At 40.5% G+C, this 18,755-nt stretch overlaps 1 protein-coding gene across 2 annotated transcripts in view; it reads right to left on the bottom strand.

Moving 5' to 3' along the window:
• Positions 1-7,244: 7,244 nt before the first annotated feature.
• LOC124625787 (organic cation transporter protein) overlaps positions 7,245-18,755 on the bottom strand; it is a 471,790-nt gene continuing 460,279 nt past the window's right edge. For both annotated transcript variants that reach the window (XM_047149232.1, XM_047149233.1), the window contains exons 10-11: positions 15,499-15,683; positions 7,245-7,618 (exon numbers count right to left, since the gene is read on the bottom strand). In XM_047149232.1, coding sequence (XP_047005188.1) covers positions 7,421-7,618; positions 15,499-15,683 — 383 coding nt within the window. In that variant the 3' untranslated portion in view covers positions 7,245-7,420. The remainder of the gene's footprint in view (positions 7,619-15,498; positions 15,684-18,755) is intronic.

Here is an 18,755-nt window from a genome sequence, read left to right as displayed (position 1 = left end):
ACGATAGATACCGCAGCACAAAGCGTACAGTAGCTTGGTTATGTGAGAATGCATGCTAGAGGGACAACAACTAGACAGTTTTGCTACTCCCTGGCAGTCATGAGGATCCCTAGGCAACGTCAAGTTGATCAGGCAGTAGGAAAAATGTACGCCACACCAAATGTGCTCCCGAAGGGGTGTGCTTGAACCGTGCCATCTGGACTGTAGAGATTATTTTCCACAATACTGGGTCAGCAGCTGTGAACTCCTCACCATCAAAGGACAATCCAGCATTGTCTGCTGCAAGGTATTGTCCAATGTGAAAGTGAGAGCAACTTGTTTACCAAACTCGGGATGGGGTCCGGATGGCAGCCACAGTAGTGCATCTGCATTAGCATGCAGGCCGGTGAATGTATGTAATAGCAGTAATGCTCACTCCTGCAATGTGGGCATGCTCCTGTGCAGTACCTTAGGAGGGGGGAGACTTTGCAACAAAATTTTTTAAAGCTGAAAATGGTGGTAGCTAGCAACACCTCTCCCACTTGCGAATAATTACTTTGCGTGCTGAAAGTGCATTTGATGTGTAAGCAATGGGCTAATCAGTGCCACCTGGGTTCCAACACAACAGGAGCACACCAATGCCATAATGGGACACATCAGAGGCCAGGGTTAACAGCTTACCAAATGTAAAAGAAGCCAAACAGGGAGTGTGAACACTTTTGAAAGACTGGAAAGCCCGGCGACATTCAGCGGAACTCACAAATATGATGCCCTTTTGTCAAGCTGGTTAAGAGGATGGCGGATGCGCACAACCTGGGGAATAAGCTTAGCATAATAAGAAATCCTGCCCAAAAATGACAAGAGCTCCTTCAAGTTCGTGGGTGCCAGGGGTTGACAATGGCTTCTGTGCATTTGTCCTTAGGGATGAGGCCAACTTTGTTAAGCACATGTCCCAAAAACTGCAATTTTGGGGCAAAAAACTGCATTTTTCCAATTTGCAGTGAAGGCATTGGGAAAGTGTCTGCCAATTTGGTAAATGCTCCTCTTGTGAGGAGCCCTGGACCCAGAGATTATCAAGGCAGTTGATGGTATAGGGAATGTTTTCAAACAAAGGCTCCAAATGTCTTTGATAAATTCCTGGGGCAGCTGATACTCCAAAGGGCAAATGACTAAACTGGTGAAGCCCAAAGAAGCTGTTGAGCCTGAAGCAGCACTGAGGAACAGTATGCAATGGCAACTGTAGGTACGCATTGTGCAGGTCGATGCGAGAAAAATACTGGCCCTTGACAATTTTGCAACATCTGTTCTGGACATGGAATGGAATGCGAGTCTACGACACATCATGTGTTTAGTGTTTAAAGTCACTGCTCGTCTTCTGAATAGCCTCCAAAGCGGAGCTCACAAACTAGATGAAATAGGAGAAATGATTCCAAGTTTGTATCAATGCGCACCTCACTAGGTGTGACAAAATTTAGGTAATACTGACAGCTGTATGGAGCAGAGGTCTTGAAATTCTCTGCTTGACCCAAGGTATTCTCAAACAGATGGTCATACACCTTAGTAAAATGGACAATGCCTGTGGATGTCTGAGACAGTCAATGAGTCCAGGGGAAAAACAGGGGCATCTGATGACCATCCTGTGTCTTGCCAACAGTCACAAACTGTCTAACTTCACCAACTGCAAATTGTTAAAGTACATCCCTTGCTGTGACATGACTTTGATGCGAGTCAGAACTCTGAGCAACTTCATCTAAAGATGGGCCCGACAAGTCCATTGCCTCAGTTGGGACCTTACGGTCAGGTGCTAATCAGAGGATCAAGTCCCTAATCAACAAGTCTGCATACGAGATAGCAGAGTGGGGATATTCAAACTGAAATCACATGACACACCTTGCAGGTCAGCGATCCGAACTGCACATGACTGACTGCCCAGGATGCTCGTGTTGCAGGTTAAACCGCAACTGTGCCACAACCACATTGTTTTGATGTCTAAAATACTGCACGAGAAACTGTCAGAGTTCCACATAGTGAAGTTTCTTTGATTTAGCGGGGGGCTTCAAATTTTGCACGATTTTGTGCAGCCCTGCATTACTGCAGAATAACAAGGTGGTCTTATAAGCTGCGCTGGTGTCTTACCTGGCAATACAGCAATAATGCTGAAGGTAATTCTCCCACCTTTTCTTAGCCTCAATGGAACTGCCAAGAAGACTTCCTGCAGGCGCACAGCCTGCCACCAGCACAGCATGAGAGGAGAGCAACTCTGCATTCTGAGGATCTCCTGCAGCTCCTGCTGCTGCAGCTGATGCTGCTGCTGCTGCTATTTTTTCTGGAGGCACAAATGTTCCTGCCAGCATACCAAAAATGTTGGGCCCATGGTGGTAGTATGTGCAAAGAAGTGTCACCCCTGTAAGAACGCTCTCCATTGCCTCTTTTGTATCTGCACAGGCACGGCACCACCATGAAACAGCCCTGTCAGCACAAACGTCCCTGCTCTAGCCACCAGTGAGTGCTCAACTGGGGAACTGGGTTCCAGAATAGGAAAAACTATGTGAGAGTCAATCTATAGGGAACCAGAGTATCTAAACAGTATATAGAAACTAGCATTGAGAAAAAACAAAAAATATGAAATGGGGATGGCAAACAGCAAGCACACTGAATTGACAGCACTGTACAGTACGAAAGCCAGGTCCAGGTTAACCAATCTTAATGTAAGAATTAACTGGCCCAGCATATTACTGTTCCTAAGTGAACATGCGTGTCAGTGGTTTTTCCCATATCATATTTCATGAACACCAACTGTGACAGCTTTCTACACTACTCTTCTACAAGAACCGTGCCACCTCATCTGTGTCCACACATATATCTGATGGTAAGGATAACAAATATATGCTATTTACCTTAGTATAGGATGCCCCTTTGTATAAGAGGCACCTTGATAAAATTTATTTTTAACATATTCTGCCTAATCAAAATTAAAGACTGTTTTACTGACAAGGTATCTGCCAAAAAGTTAGCATTATACCTATTCTAAACTTCTGCCATTTATTGATTGTCTACATTTTGATACTACCAGAAGAAATAAAATAAACAAAAAGAAATGGTTTGTATTAATTTCCAGACCTTTCATTTTGTACTGTAGTGGGTGGGTGCCAGGAGGGGCCGTATTAAAACTCGTCCGAGCTTTTCAAATGATTTATTTTTTCCACTACAGAGCTTTGTTGACCTCAGTCCGTGTCACAGGCCCCGCATTGCTGAGGCAGCACCCCAGCGGCCTGTGCAACGCACTGTGTCAGGCCGGCCTCGTACGCCAGCTGCAGAGTTCCAATTACGTCAGGATGGCTGCACTAGCAGCCGACTCAGCGGCCACCGTCCCTGTCGACTCCGTGCTGCTTCGCCGGGAGCCGTAGGCTGGCCGCGCTGCTGCTTCTTCCTCTGCTGGTGTAGCTGGGAATGCGGTGGCAATGACCGCTCCAGTTCCGGTGTCCGAATTTTGCGGCCCGCGCCTCAGGAAGTCTCGAGTGTGTGTCGGGAGCTGAGATAACTGCCCATGATAGCGAGCCAAAGAGTGGCCCACCCCGGCTGGCTGCGGACCCTGTGTCGGCCTCAGAGGGTCGAACCGACTGCCGTGGACTGGGACGCTGTCGCTCTATCTGTTGCCGTGTGTCACCGGTAGTGTGACACGCCCCGCCATCCAGGAGAGCTGCCACACTTGAATGAATCTCGTTAGAAAACCACACCTATTTATACTCGGCGTCGCAGCTGTGTTTCGCTAAGGCATCGCTCCGAGTCGTGTATGCCCCACACCATGGTTGCGCCAGTAGGCCCATTCTTCCTATAGCTTGTGACATACGAACCGCTATGTTTACACTTTTCAGCTGTTCGATGGCCCCTGTGGCCTCCATTCCACTTCGCAACCGCTGGTCAGTGTAACTTACTGCAATCCAGCCTGCACCCGCCTGTAACTTGTGCGCTCTGAAATACTGCACCAAATCTAACTTCACTATCTTAAACTGTGGTGCTACACTACCTTTCTTGTTCACTATCCCGGTATCACTGTTTTAGTCATCATCATCCTAATAGCACAACCATGAAATTTAGCCTATATCTTCATTGTCATAAATATTTGGCTGTTTCTTCTGAATATGTTGCTATTTATGAGGTGGTTGGTACAGTAGGACATGAGAACACAGCCCTTTTTTTCTGAATACATATTGGATTTTGTTTCTACAATGACATGAGAAAATTACAATGTCTGTCACTTCCAAACATATCATTTGCCCAGTGCCCACTGATTGGCTCTGTAGAAGCAGCTGAGACACCCCATTTCATTCCCATCAGGCATCAGCGAGAGCATTGACAACACTGCAGCAAGAAACACATAAATACACTACTGGCCCTTGCCTAGACTTACTGTATCCTGCAGAAAGGAATACTACTATTGAGTATTTGTCCAGTTTTAAAGTCAGTTTGATTTTGACTACAAATGAATTCAGCCAAACTGCAATTTAAATGTTGTAGATGTCCATAAAAAGCTAAAGTACACGGTACTGATTCCCACGGCAGGCAACACAATGAAATCTGCTGGTTGCTCGCTGCTCCCCTCCCTGCAATCATCCTAGCTTTCAGCCAAGCTAGTGTCACTGTTCTCCTTCAACCATTCCATAATGTTGAGCTTAGAAAAAAGAAACTGAAATATCTTATAGTGTGCAGGTCATCTGTAGAAACGTCAGTGAATACATAAATAAAATATCACAATTACAATTCTGTCTCAGTCTTTAACTTTTGCTGGCCCCATGATCTAGTGATGTCTGTTGATACTATCTCCTCAATGGGTCTTGCCACTTTAATTTGTTCTCATGATGACAGTTGCAGTGATTTATTTCCTTTGTTAAACTTTCATTCTTTTAATAAAAAAGCTGGTAACATTTTACATTTTTGCACAGTATTCAAGTACATGAACAGCGATCGAATTTCTCATTTTCAATCCTCTTAGTACATCATTACAGTCTCTCATAACCAAATAAAGTATCGGTCTGGCTTCTGAATCAACTAATCTTTTTTGAAGGAAAACATTTCCATTTTTGAATATCATCTTTAGTTTAAAAAGCAGCATTAAGTGTTGTCCATGGTACCCCTACACGTGTAAGAACGCTTATAGCAACAATGTTAAAATACAACAAAAGTTTGTAAGGTAACAGAATTTAATGATATTTCCTCCTGTGTTTCACAAAATTGTCAAATTTTAATAATAGCAACAGACTGATGTAGTGGCTAGTCCATAGCTTCTATCATATCTCTTTCACTAGTGTGTACGAGTCAGTGTCACGTAATTGTTCAGGCAACTTCGATGCTGTATCAAACCCTGCAGCATATCAAGAAATCTTGAGCCTGTTGGAATGTGAGTATCATTTGCCATGCCCTGCCCTTCTGAAATTTTCAAAATAAATCTGCATGTGACCTCAGTAGCCACAGCTTCATCTCTACATATAAAACAAGCCCTTTAAATGTAAGACTATGCCTACACACTCTACTAAAGAATGTAAAAATGTTGACCTCGGCACCAAAAATTTAATCTACAAATATAAGATGACCCTGTATTTATCATATGATGAATTTGGGAAAAAGCTCATCTTATAAATGAGCAAATACAGTATTAGCAACAAATGATGACTAATGCTAATCTATTCATACTGATATGTCTGGCAATGCAAGGAAAAGATAGATTGCTACTTACCATAAATATGGCCCATTATATTGCAAACAGGCACAAAAGAAAGCGAAAAACACATCATTTGTTCATACAAACAAGCACACCTCATGCTCACATGACCGCCGACACCGGCAATTTGGCTGTGGCCAAAAGTTAATTTTTGAGTGTCCCTTAACTGTGTGTCTCAAACTTAACATGTCATCTTTATGGTAAGTAATAGTCTGTCTTTTCCTCACATTGTTGATATTCAAACCTGAAGTTTCCATTGTTTAATACATGTGGTAATTTGTTCTCGATTACCTTATACACATATATTAGGTGAGAAACAGCTACTTTGAAAACAATCACTGCTCCTCCTCATATACTCATTAGCTGTTGTTTTCATCCAATACTTCAAACAAACCATTTATTTTATTTTACACAGACCACTATCAGCTGCCTATATACCAACAGAATCAAGATCTATCTAATACAAATATTTGTATTTGAGAAGGGAAGTTGCTACTCACCATATAGCGGAGATGCTGAGTCACGATAGGCACAACAAAAAGATTATAGCTTTCGGTCATTAAGACCTTTGTCAGCAGTAGGCACACACACACACACACACACACACACACACACACACACACACACACACACACACACGTGCGCGTGTGCAGTCTCAGAGCTGGAACCACACTGCGAGCAGCAGCACCAGTGCATGATTGGAGTGGCGACTAGGTGCTGCTCGCAGTGTGGTTTCAGCTCTCTGAGACTGCACACGCGCACGTGTGTGTGTGTGTGTGTGTGTGTGTGTGTGTGTGTGTGTGTGTGTGTGTCTACTGCTGACAAAGGTCTTAATGACCGAAAGCTATAATCTTTTTGTTGTGCCTATCGTGACTCAGCATCTCCGTTATATGGTGAGTAGCAACTTCCCTTGTCTGGTATTGTTACATTACATCCTGGATTTTCTGTTGTTTGATTTAATACAAATGTTTGAGCTACACGGAATTTTCATTCCCGACTTCAACATCCTAATAAATTATATAAGTTGTTACTGAAGTGTTGCTTTACTTTGTTTTCAAGTATTTGATGATTTTCAATTTCCTGCCTGATGTTTACTGGCAACCTGTCTGATTTTTGCATCAGTGTAGAATAGTCCATTTTGGTACCTAGAGAGGGGCTACATAGTACATATGCAAATTATTTTTACTCCTAATTTTGTGGTTGTGAACTGTAGAGTTCTTTTTTGTAGCCACAAATACCATTAGGGAGTATATGTATTAACACCTACATGTAAGAATTCCATGGTTCCCGAAAAGACTTCTGCATGGTGTTTGGCTCCACAGAATTCTTGCTGGACACTTCCGTAAATCAAGTTCTTTTTTCACCAGAAGCTCCTATCAGTTTATTACTTTATCACACCCAGCAAAAAAGGTCACAAGTTAGAATACTAATTTTGGGTAATGTTCACAGATAAATTATCGAGGGAAGTAATGCAAAATATTTAACAGTAATATAACTATGGAAAAATATTTTTAAATTTATTTCACTAATTGGTGGTGGTGATGAAAATATGAAAAATTCACAAGAATGAAACCATGACTGCAAGGATATTTTATCCAAAAATGGATTGGAATGAATGCTGCAGTCATGTATAAAATATGAAATGGAATGAAATTTTTCACTATTTATAATGTACAATATATTTACAATATAATTTACAATATGCAAACAAGTATGTTGCTGCTAGCTGTTCTGCGATGACCTGCAGCACAGACAGTTTTTACAAGACACTCTATCACCTTGCGCTGTTCGCTGGTCCATCTCATCCAATGAGTCCATCAATTCCTTGCCCTTTGTTTCTGGCAGTAATAATGATAACATGCCAGCAAAGAGTGATACAATGGCACACAGGGTGCTTGGAATGTACCATGCCTTCTCCCCCTGAAATAAAACAAAACATAGCTGACAGTTAATAGAGTAATTCTATATGTTGCAGTGTAGTTTGTAAAGTTTTGTCCCCTTATTTAGCTTCGATATTTTTAGGATGGAACAAACCCTATTCATGGTATTTCCTAGTAGTTAATTTTGTTGTTCTCTCAGTAATTAACTTTTTAAAGGATTACATCATTACTGACTGTATGCCGCTGACATATTTTGTCAGTTCTGTAAGCATACAAATTTTCTCTTAATTTTTATACTATGCCAAAGAAGTGTTCTAAAACATGTTTGAGTGTGCACATTCTACTATCAGGCATTTGTGTTTAAGGTGGGTTCTCTTTTTGATCTGACACACTGAATGTCAGTCTACTTTTAAGAACTGAAAGGCCTACAACAATTTATGGTCTGTCTCGCTTTTGTGTTTAGCTGCTTTTGAACTAATTTATTAATACTCAGGAATGATATGTAACAATTTTTCTTAACTGAAGCCCATCTTCCATTTCAGTTTGGGAAGAAATCTTTGCAATTTCTTTTCAGATTCCGTTTTTACTTTGTGATTACTACCTTCTTTTGTATCCTGCTTCCACATTCACTATCATTTTGCAGGTTTTCCATTCTTTTCCTTAAAAGCTGTTGCCATTGTTCTGGACAAAGTTCATTTCTTAAGCACACCCTGTACAACTGTTCACATATCACTACCAGTGTTATCCCTGTCAGAAACATGGTATCATACTTTATTGCCTTCAGTCTCATATCCTGTTTTAAAATAATCATTATTAGGGTAATCCAGCTTTAATGTAATCTGACAGCATTGGTCAAACATCAATGCTTTTTTTTGTTTTTTGTTTTTTCTCCCTTCACAAAATGCCATATACCTAATGCTTTATATTGTAAAACTTCAATGATCCTGTGACGAAGCAAGTTTTACTTCCCCCCTTGTTTTGCCAGCTGCCTAATTAAATGCATTTTCTTTTAAATTTTAACTAATTACCATTAACATATGTGAATATAATCTGCATTTCCATAAAAGAGAAAGGTTGGCCTTCAGTTTTAAAGAATATAACACCAGATCTAATATTGTGCATAGTTTTATGTATGTAATTGATTTTCTAATTTATTTTGACTATTTCCAGTTAGTATCTTTTGTTATAGGGTGAAATCAGTAATTGTTTCATAACTTAAATTCTGTTGTTGACATACAAACAAATATAAATTCTGTACTAATTATAAACATTTGGAAGCTGAAATATTAGTAATCTTAAAGTATTTATTTGGCACTATCTGACTCAGGGGCACGCATCTTGCGTGACGTGCATGGTGAGCACGGGGCCTCAAGCTAGGTCTGTCGTTGCTTCCACTTACTGTGCCAGATCCCTCCTGTTTTCTTTCCTATCGACCACCCTCAGTCAGCTCTTGCTCACTTCTGACCCCAGCGGTATTAGGACATCTGAAGCCTAGGGAGTCTTTCATTTCCCCCTTTCTGCCTTTCATGGCTCATTCTTTGACTATTGGAGCTCTTTTTTCTTTCCATTTCTCTTTAAGTTAGTCAACAGCTTCAACAGCAGACAAGGTCTGGAGGCCCAATGGCGAAGAAGGCTAGGGCGTCCCCCATAGGTGATGTATATTGGCATGGCCTGGTCAATGTGTGAGAAATATGCAAGGGTTACTGTTGCACGGGCAGTGACGGCTTAACAAGCTAGTCCTCACATCCCGTCTTGCAACACTCAACATTACCATCATGACTGGATGGTACAACAAACTATCAAAATCCCTTGAAACTCAACACATAGATATCTGTGCAGTCCAAAAAACACGGTGGATTAGAAGAAATCGTATGACACTGGATGCAGTTACAAGCTGATGTATAAGGGCACACGTGGAACACCTAGTGGTGTTGGCATTATAATATCATCCAAGTTTGACAGTAATATCTGTGAAGTGCAAAGATATGATGATCACCTGATGAAGATTTTGTACATCACAGATGGCAGGAAAGTCCACTTTTTCAGTGCCTGCGCTTCACAAACTGGCCAAGCAACTTCCATCAAGGATGCCTTTTGGAGAATGCTTAATGCAAAGACTGCTGAAGTGCTCCCAGGAGATAACATCATCATTGCTGTAGATCTGAATGGGCATGTAGGGTGCAGAAAGGAAGTACATACTGCTCACAGTGGGCATGGATTTGTAGAAAAGAATGACGATAGTCAGCGTATCCTCGATTTCTCAGAAGCTCACAACCTGGAAATTGCGAACACGTGGTTCAAAAAGCGTGACTCACATCTAATCATGTATTAGAGTGGCACTAATGCCAAGCAGATTGACCACATCCTCACGAGACGCCGTGATCTCAAAGATGCGCTTGATGAAAAGGTCATCCCCTATGAAACAGTTGCAACAACACCGTCTGTTGATCTGTAAGCTATGAATCGAGTTGCCAACAAACAAGAATGTAGATTGCACTGGACCTGCAAGAATCAAATGGTAGAAATCCAAGGATAAGGAAGCCGACATCATAGCCCAAATTACTTTGCCACCAGTTACCACAGATGAAGAAAGCTGGGAGAAACTGAAAGAGTCTGCTCACGAAGTGGAGTGACTGGTTGGTGCAACATTGTTTGTGCCTTAATTTTATGGAAACCAAGTACATGGTGTCAGACAGACATGAAATGGGAACCATCACGATTAATGGTGAGGGTCTGACTCGTGTGAGTAAGTTTAAGTATCTCGGTTCCACGATCACCGTTGACGGCTGACTCACTGAAGAGGTCAACACCAGAACTCAGGCAGCCTGGATGAAGCGGTGAACAACAACCGGAGTCACTTGCAACCGCAGGATGAAAGACAATTTAAAATCAAAAATCTATCACACAGTCATCTGACCAGTCACCTTGTATGGTTGTGAGTGCTGGCCAACTACAGTTGAGATAGAATGCTGAAGAATGGAAATGAAGATACGAAGGGGACAGTGGGCCTCACTAAGTTATATCACATTTCTAATGGCAGCATTAGGAAACAGTTTGGTGTTGCACTGATCCAAGACAGGAGTCATCTTCGATGGTTTGGGCATGTTTTACTGGCCGGTGCTGACTATTGCCAAGGTGGGTTACACAGTTGAAGTCATTGGCAGCAGACCCAAAGGACGACCTAAGCAATGTTGGGCACATACGATTCATAAAGACCCTAAATGCATGAACATCCACCCAGATGCAGCCCGTGATAGAGCAAAATGGAGACAATGGATCCATGTAGTGGACCCCCACAGGCATGCGGGAGAAATGCTGAAGGATAAGAAGAAGGGGGGGGGGGGGGGGAGAAGAAGAAGATTTATTTGGCTTTATTTGAAAACATGTAAGCAAAACCAGGCCTTAATTAATTCCAAAGTAATTAACAGTTTTGTCAAAAGTATTGCTTGTATAACTATATTTGTTAATTTCATGACTTAAACAAATAATTTGACCTAACTCTTGTAGTAGAAGAAACTGTTAAAATGACTTGCCTTTTCGATGTATTCAATTAATTTAATGAGTTAAGTTTTAATTGTAATTTTTGTAAATTTAACTCTGAACAATGTGTAGCTTCAGTACCTGTTATTGTGATGATTTATAACAGCCTGATTTTTGGTCATGAGACAGTCAGTCCACAGCTGAGTTTCAGAAGAGGAATCTGTGTTGCTTAGCATGACAACAATACATCAACTTAACAGTGAAATAAGTGTTACACCAATAGGCCATGTGTTAAGACACTGACCATGTCTGCTCCATACGTACCTTTCTATTCTTCAAGAACTGTGAACTTTGTGGTTAGGTTTTTACCGTTCATAGATGTTAAATAGTAAACTATTGTAGCAGTATTTGGAGGTTTGCCTGCATACTATTAATGAGGCTTATAAAAAGTTAAACAATAGTGCACTGGCCAAATAACTGTGTGTTATTGGGGGATTGTGAACATTATGCACTACTCCTCAAGCTCTGCTGTGTTTACACCAACTGATCAAAATATCTGGACGTCCCTAAGTAATATGAAATTGACCACTAGATGTCATGCGAAGTGGACCCACCAATATAAAAGGAGGCAGGGAGTGTGGTGATGTAAGTAGAGAAGCAGTAACAGCAGACTTTATTCGTTGAGAGAGTTCATTGACTTCAACTGTGACTAGTCATTGGGTGTCACCTGCGTAACAAATCCACCAGTACCATTTTAATCTTTCTGAAGCTGCTCTCATCAACTGTTGGTGATGTGATTGTGAAGGAGAAATGTGAACAAACAACCACAGGTAAACTGAGACCATGCAGATCTCATGTACTGATGGACAAGGAGCATCAAGAATTGTGGAGGGTGATTGTAAAAAAATAGCTTGAAATCACAAGAAGGAATAACTCATTATTTCCACAGAGCTACCTGTAGTGCAGCTAGCAAAGTGACTGTGTGTGGGGATTTGGAAAGAATATGGTACAATGGTTGAATAGATCCTCATAAGCCATACATTCCTGAAGTCAATGCTAGGGGACACATACAGTGATATAAAGAGCGACACCTTGGACAGTGGATAAATGGAAACAAGTGATTTGGAGTGATGAAATGTGCTGTATCCTGTGGCAGTCTGATGGTAGGTTTTGGACTTGGTAAGTTCCTGGAGAACATCACATGCCAAGTATAATCCAACAGGAAGAAGTATTAAAAAGGTGCTGTTACAGTATGGGGGCATTTTTCCATGGTTTTGGTGTGGTTCCCCCTACTGTGCTTAAGAAAACACCAAACATGGAAGGATATGAACACATTTTACATAATTGTGTAATGACTGCAGTAGAAGAACAGTTCAGAGGCTAGACTGTATCAGCATGACATGAAAAAGCAGCACGCTGAGGGAATGGTTTGTGGACAATAATATTTCTGAAATTCACTGGCCTGACCGGAGTTCCTACCTGAAGCCAGTGAAACACATTTGGGATGAGTTAGAATGTTGACTTCACTCCAAACCCTAGTATCCAGCTTCTATTGTTTTGGTTGTTTAACCCTTTTAGTGCCAAATACGATCTGATCGTGATCCAGATTTTCGGCGAAAAATGCCAGTAGAGATCTGACCGTGATGCCTTTCTCATTCGCTAGGAAATACTAACAACTTAGCCTTCAAGCGCGGAAAAAATGAATGAGAAAGGCATCACGATCAGATCGTTACTGGCATTTTTCACCGAAAATCTGGATCACGATCAGATCGTATTTGGCACTAAAAGGGTTAAGAAAGGCATCAAGACAACTCAGTGAAAATGTCCCTAGTGAAGTTGAGGGGATCATAAAGATGGAGGTTTAACACACCCCTATTAATGTCCACCAGTAAGTGTTCAGATACTTTTCATTAAAAAAGTGTAGATATGTAATGTCACTGTATGTTGTTATACCTTTTGCATAGTTGAGAGCATGGTGCACGTCATCTGTAGTTGACTGTTACCCCAGTTGTTATAATTTCAGCAGGTTGGTGACTTGCTATGATGTCACTATTTCTATGCCTCCTGTATCATTGCATGTATTTTAAGAACATATACATATCTTTGCAGTTCATTTGCATATTGGTGAATGAGATCTTCTGTGCCTTTTTCCTATTTAATTAGAATAAATATATTTTGTCATGATCTCTTATGGTTAGTTCCCTCTGTGTTTGACAAGAAAGAAAGATAACATACTACTGGGTTTGCTTTGATAACTGAACCTCTATAGTGCCCAGCTGACTGCACAAACTGCTGTTTTCTTTTTCCTTTCTCTTTTTTATTTATAGATGCAGGGAATTAGTGGATTCCATTTAGTGTTAATGAATAACTATGGAAATACAAGTTAACACATGCAGGGTCCCATATTCCTACACACTTTTGACTGTTTTGTGTCAACATCCATCTACCTTACCGGCGTGTAGTTCACCCTGAGGTGCAAGTAGAACCCAGACCTGTTCTCAGCTAAAGCTGAGAGTTCACTGGCGTGCTCACAGTGTCACTTATAACTTACTGAGTTCTGCAGTTGTGAACATTACCCTCAGAAAGGTTGCAGGCTCTCCCTGATTTGCTACCATTTCCCAATGAAATTGAAAACAAAAATACTGCCAGCAGAGGGCCTCAACTACCCTGCTTCCCACTTCTGGCATTTAGCCACAATGTTAGTTTTATAGTACACTGTCATGTGCTAACAGAGGTAAGGTGAGACATCATTATACTTAAGAGTTGTGGTGTTACTGAGGTAGTAGTACAAAATATCAATACTATGATTCCTGATTGCAGTACTGCATGCATTGTTAATCCACATTACAACGTAACATGGTCACGTACCCATGAGAATGCTATTAAAACACAGATGCCACAGAAGTCTACGGTTACCAGTGTACAGTAGCTGACAGAACCTGGCTGATAGTTACAGCTATCCAATTGTAAATGTTTCCTTTCTTTGTGCTTATCAGTGTAGTATTATGAAACTGTCCTCTACCAAATATTTTGTTGAATATATTCCCAACTAAGCAGTTCTATACATTCTTGTTTACATGGTATCATTTCAAACTGATATGTGATGTGGCTGTTGCATAAAACAACAACTGAGTTGAATAGATTTTAGTACTAAAAATGAATGCTGGAGATTTCCCACATTATATCTGCACTCTATTAATGTCATCTTTTGCATCCCTAAACCTAAATATTTAAAGAGAAAAAATATTTCTGCTTAGCTAACAGTATAGTTGCAGGCCAATTACCTTCACAGTAGTGATAATTCCATCCTTGGACTTCAAAAACTGAGTCATTAGTCATTTTGTGACATTTACAACTGTAATGGTTGTGTAGTAAGAGTTTCTATTTATTTTAAGGAATGCAGTGGAAGGGGTGCTTTTTTTTCTTTCACAACATACAATGTTACAGCCTTACGTGCTTATAATTGAATTTCAGTCTCACTGATATCTTCTTTTACTGTAGCCTTTTAATTAGGCCTGTAGCCGTTTGTGGATCATGTCATGTCACTACATGTTCCCATACAGAGATTAATGTTTCATCTGATATCAGAGTAGCATCTCACTTTGTTGTCTACAAACATTCACGTACATTCCAGAATGAGATTTTCACTCTGCAGCAGAGTGTGCGCTGATATGAAACTTCCTGGTAGATTAAAACTGTGTGCCCGACCGAGACTCGAACTCGAGACCTTTGCCTTTCGCAGGCAAGTGCTCTACCAACTGAGCTATCGAAGCACGACTCACACCCGGTACTCACAGCTTTACTTCTGCCAGTACCTCATCTCCTACCTTCCAAACTTTACAGAAGCTCTCCTGCGAACCTTGCAGAACTAGCACTCCTGAAAGAAAGGATATAGCGGAGACATGGCTTAGCCACAGCCTGGGGGATGTTTCCAGAATGAGATTTTCACTCTGCAGCGGAGTGTGCGCTGATATGAAACTTCCTGGCAGATTAAAACTGTGTGCCCGACTGAGACTTGAACTCGGGTTCGAGTTCGAGTCTCGGTCGGGCACACAGTTTTCATCTGCCAGGAAGTTTCATTCATGTACATTACCTATTACTTTTTCATGTAGGTAACTTTTGATAAATGTGACTCACTGAAAGTGGAAACATGTAAATACTAAGAAATTGCAGTTATAAAAGATATCAATATAGTAGGAGTTTTGTTGATCAGCATTCTGGGAACAGAGGATATAACAAGATATAACACGATATTCTGGTAAAGTAGGTTAGAATGAAATCCCCCAAAATGCCAAGCATGATATTGAATTTAGAAGAGGTACCTCCAGAGTGATTAAATGAAAAATAATTATCCTAGTCAATATACATTTAAATGAAGTGGAATTTCTTGCATCATTATGACAGAATTATCAACTGGAATGAAAAATTATAAGAACTTACCAATAGGTCAACAATGTATGGTGCTATTGTTGCACCCATATGTGACACAGTGGCACTGGTACCAACTGCTGTGTTTCTGACAACTGTTGGGAACAGTTCTGAGGTGTGAAGTATGACCACGGAGTACACTGCTCCAATGCAGAGGCGACCCACCATTGCCACAGCCATCCGTAGTCCTGGAAGATCTGGAACGTGACGAGAGAAGACTATCTTAAGGAAATTTTTTTCCTGTTACTATAAACGTGTCTATTGTGCCTACTCTGGTCCCGTAAACAAGTTGAACTTCTTTAACAACTTCATTTAAATATAGGATAGCATTCAAATAAATGTAGTACTGGTTTTCTGCTACTGAAATCTTACAACATTATTTTTCGCAAATTTATGATATTAGGTACACTGCTGAAACAAATTTATTTATTCAGCGTGTGTTTCAAATGGTTCAAATGGCTCTGAGCACTATGCGACTTAACTTCTGAGGTCATCAGTCGCCTAGAACTTAGAACTAATTAAACCTAACTAACCTATGGACATCACACACATCCATGCCCGAGGCAGGATTCGAACCTGCGACCGTAGCGGTCACTCGGTTCCAGACTGAGCGCCTAGAACCGCACGGCCACTCCGGCCGGCTCAGCATGTGTTTCATAAAGAGTTTTAGTGTATTTGTTAGGTAATGATAGCAAAATTTATACAAACACTCCTAAGTAATGAGAGTACAAGAAGCAGCTCTAGCATCTTGTAAGACTACTATAAATTGCTCTTAATGATTAGTGACATTAATCTTTGTTGCCAACAGTCTATCTGTCGTGTCATTGACTGCAGTTGAGACATAGCAAGGTGGGGCTCCTATGCCACAATTCTGTGCCTTAAATACATAAGTTTTAAGCTTTTCCCATTTTATATGTGATGTGTATACCATAGTTACATAAAATGACTTTAGTCTTATAAGTGCAATTTTTCATTAAACTTCATTGTTCACAGTGTAAATGGGATGATTACAACAGAGTATGTAATTCAGCTGGAATTTTTTTTTTATAAGACGTTCATAATTTATGATACAGACCATGCAAGTGTCAAAATTCAATTACGGTTAAAACTCCTGGTCTCAAGATTGACCTAGCTTATTCAGAAGTCCCTTTTCTCTGGTTTACAGTTAACATTTTACTTTTTCTGAAAATTTTATATTTCAGGAGTTATTTGCACTTAAAATTTCTTGCTCTAGAATGTTCCAATCTTGAAATGTGGTTCTTTCCAAAATCCAATATTACAGTTTAGCAGCCCTGATTTTTCTGTTTATGAAAATGTATGTAACCATTAAAATAACATGTTAGTTTGTTAACTATTCAAATTAGAAATTTCAATATCTGAAAAATTCTTGGAAAATTTTGCAGATCCCACAACACATTACAATTTATCTCTAATAAAGTTGTACCTATTATTTTACCATTTTCTAAGTATACAGCTTTTAGTTAGACAAACTTACTTCATTATCTACTGTAACACGACATTTATTTCTTGTGTCTTTTATGGTTCTGTCTATGTAGACATGTGGTACATACGTATCGAGGGTACCAGTATCAATAGTGGCGAGGACCTCGACAATGATTGTATTTTGTGTGCAGCACAACAGTCAGTCAGTTCCACTCCTTGAGAGTACCCGCACAGTGTAATGGTTGATGTACATTGTACACTAAAGTGCCAAAGAAACTGGTATAGGCATGCTTGTTTAAACACAGAGAGATTTAAACAGGCACAATACAGTACTGTGGTCGTCTATGCCTATATAAAACAACAAGTGTCTGGCTTAGTTGTTAGATCACTTACTGCTGCAGCTTATCAATATTTAAGTGAGTCTGAATGTGGTATTATAGTTGGCGTATGGGCGGTGGGACACAGCATTTCCGAGGTAGCGATGAAGTGGGGATTTTCCCATATGACCATTTCATGAGTGTACCATGAACGGGAATCCAGTAAAACATCAAATCTACAACATTGCCGTGGCCAGAAAAAGATCCTGCATGAATGGGACCAATGATAACTGAAGATAATCATTCAACGTGACAGAAGTGCAAACCTGGGCCACCAACAAGTGTCAGCATGTGAACCATTCAATGAAACATCGTCGATATGGGCTTTCAGAGCCGAAGGCCCACTCGTGTACCCTTGGCGACTGCACGACACAAAGCTTTACATCTCACATGGGCCCGTCGAGACTGACAGACTGTTTATGACTCTGAACATATTGCCTGGTTGGATGAGTCTCATTTCAAATTATATTGAGCACATGGACATGTACGGATGTGGAGACAACCTCATGAATCCATGGACCCTGCATGTCAGCAGGGGCTGTTCAAGATGGTGAAGGCTCTATAATGATGTTTGGCATGTGCAGTTGGAGTGATATGGGACCATTTATACAACTGAATTGCTAGAGAGTGGCTCCAGGAACACTCTTCTGGGTTTGAATACTTCCGCTGGCCACCAAACTCCCCAGACATGAACATACTGACCATATCTGGGATGCCTTGCAACATGCTGATCAGAAGAGATCTCCACCCTGGAGCACTACTTCAGACATTAGTTGAGTCCACGTCACATCATGTTGCAGCACTTCTGCGTGCTCCTGGGGGCTGTGAACAATATTGTGGAGGTGTATCAGTTTCTTTGGCTCTTCGGTGAGTTAGCTAGTTGTTAATAAATATTCCTAACATAATAACAATTTGTAGTTGTTGAAGATACAAGGTTGCGATTCAGAAAAGTTGTGATCATTTGTGAACTAAAAAGAAACTCTTGCTCAGAAAAGTGGTGACCATTTGTGAACTAAAAAGAAGACTCCTGTTAAAAAAAGTGTGCATTGTCAAACTGGGTGTGGGTGACATTAAGATAATGTTTGATAGAGAGAGCTACAGGAACTGAAAATGGTGAACTGAAAAGTATATGGAAATGAAGAAATGCTATATAGTGGCTTCAAGAGGAAAAAATGAGTACAGACAAGGCAGACACCCAGGATGAAGAAAATCTAACAACTATGAACTACATCAAGCAATTTTGAACTATCAGCTGGAATTTGTGCATGACTTTACCGAAGATAATGAAGTAGTTTGGTGAATAATACTGTAAGGAATTGATAGCACTGCAAATTATTTGCAGGAACAAGTTAGACAAACAGAGGTTAAAAGACTAGTGACACAGAAACATGTGAAATGTATTTTATTCATCTCATAACATACACAATTTCAGAACATATGTCTGATGTG

Source organism: Schistocerca americana, chromosome 8 (genome assembly GCF_021461395.2).
Source record: "Schistocerca americana isolate TAMUIC-IGC-003095 chromosome 8, iqSchAmer2.1, whole genome shotgun sequence".
Lineage (NCBI taxonomy): Eukaryota > Metazoa > Arthropoda > Insecta > Orthoptera > Acrididae > Schistocerca > Schistocerca americana.
The sequence above is the reverse complement of the archived record's forward strand: the minus strand, read 5'-3'. Positions and strand labels throughout refer to the sequence as shown.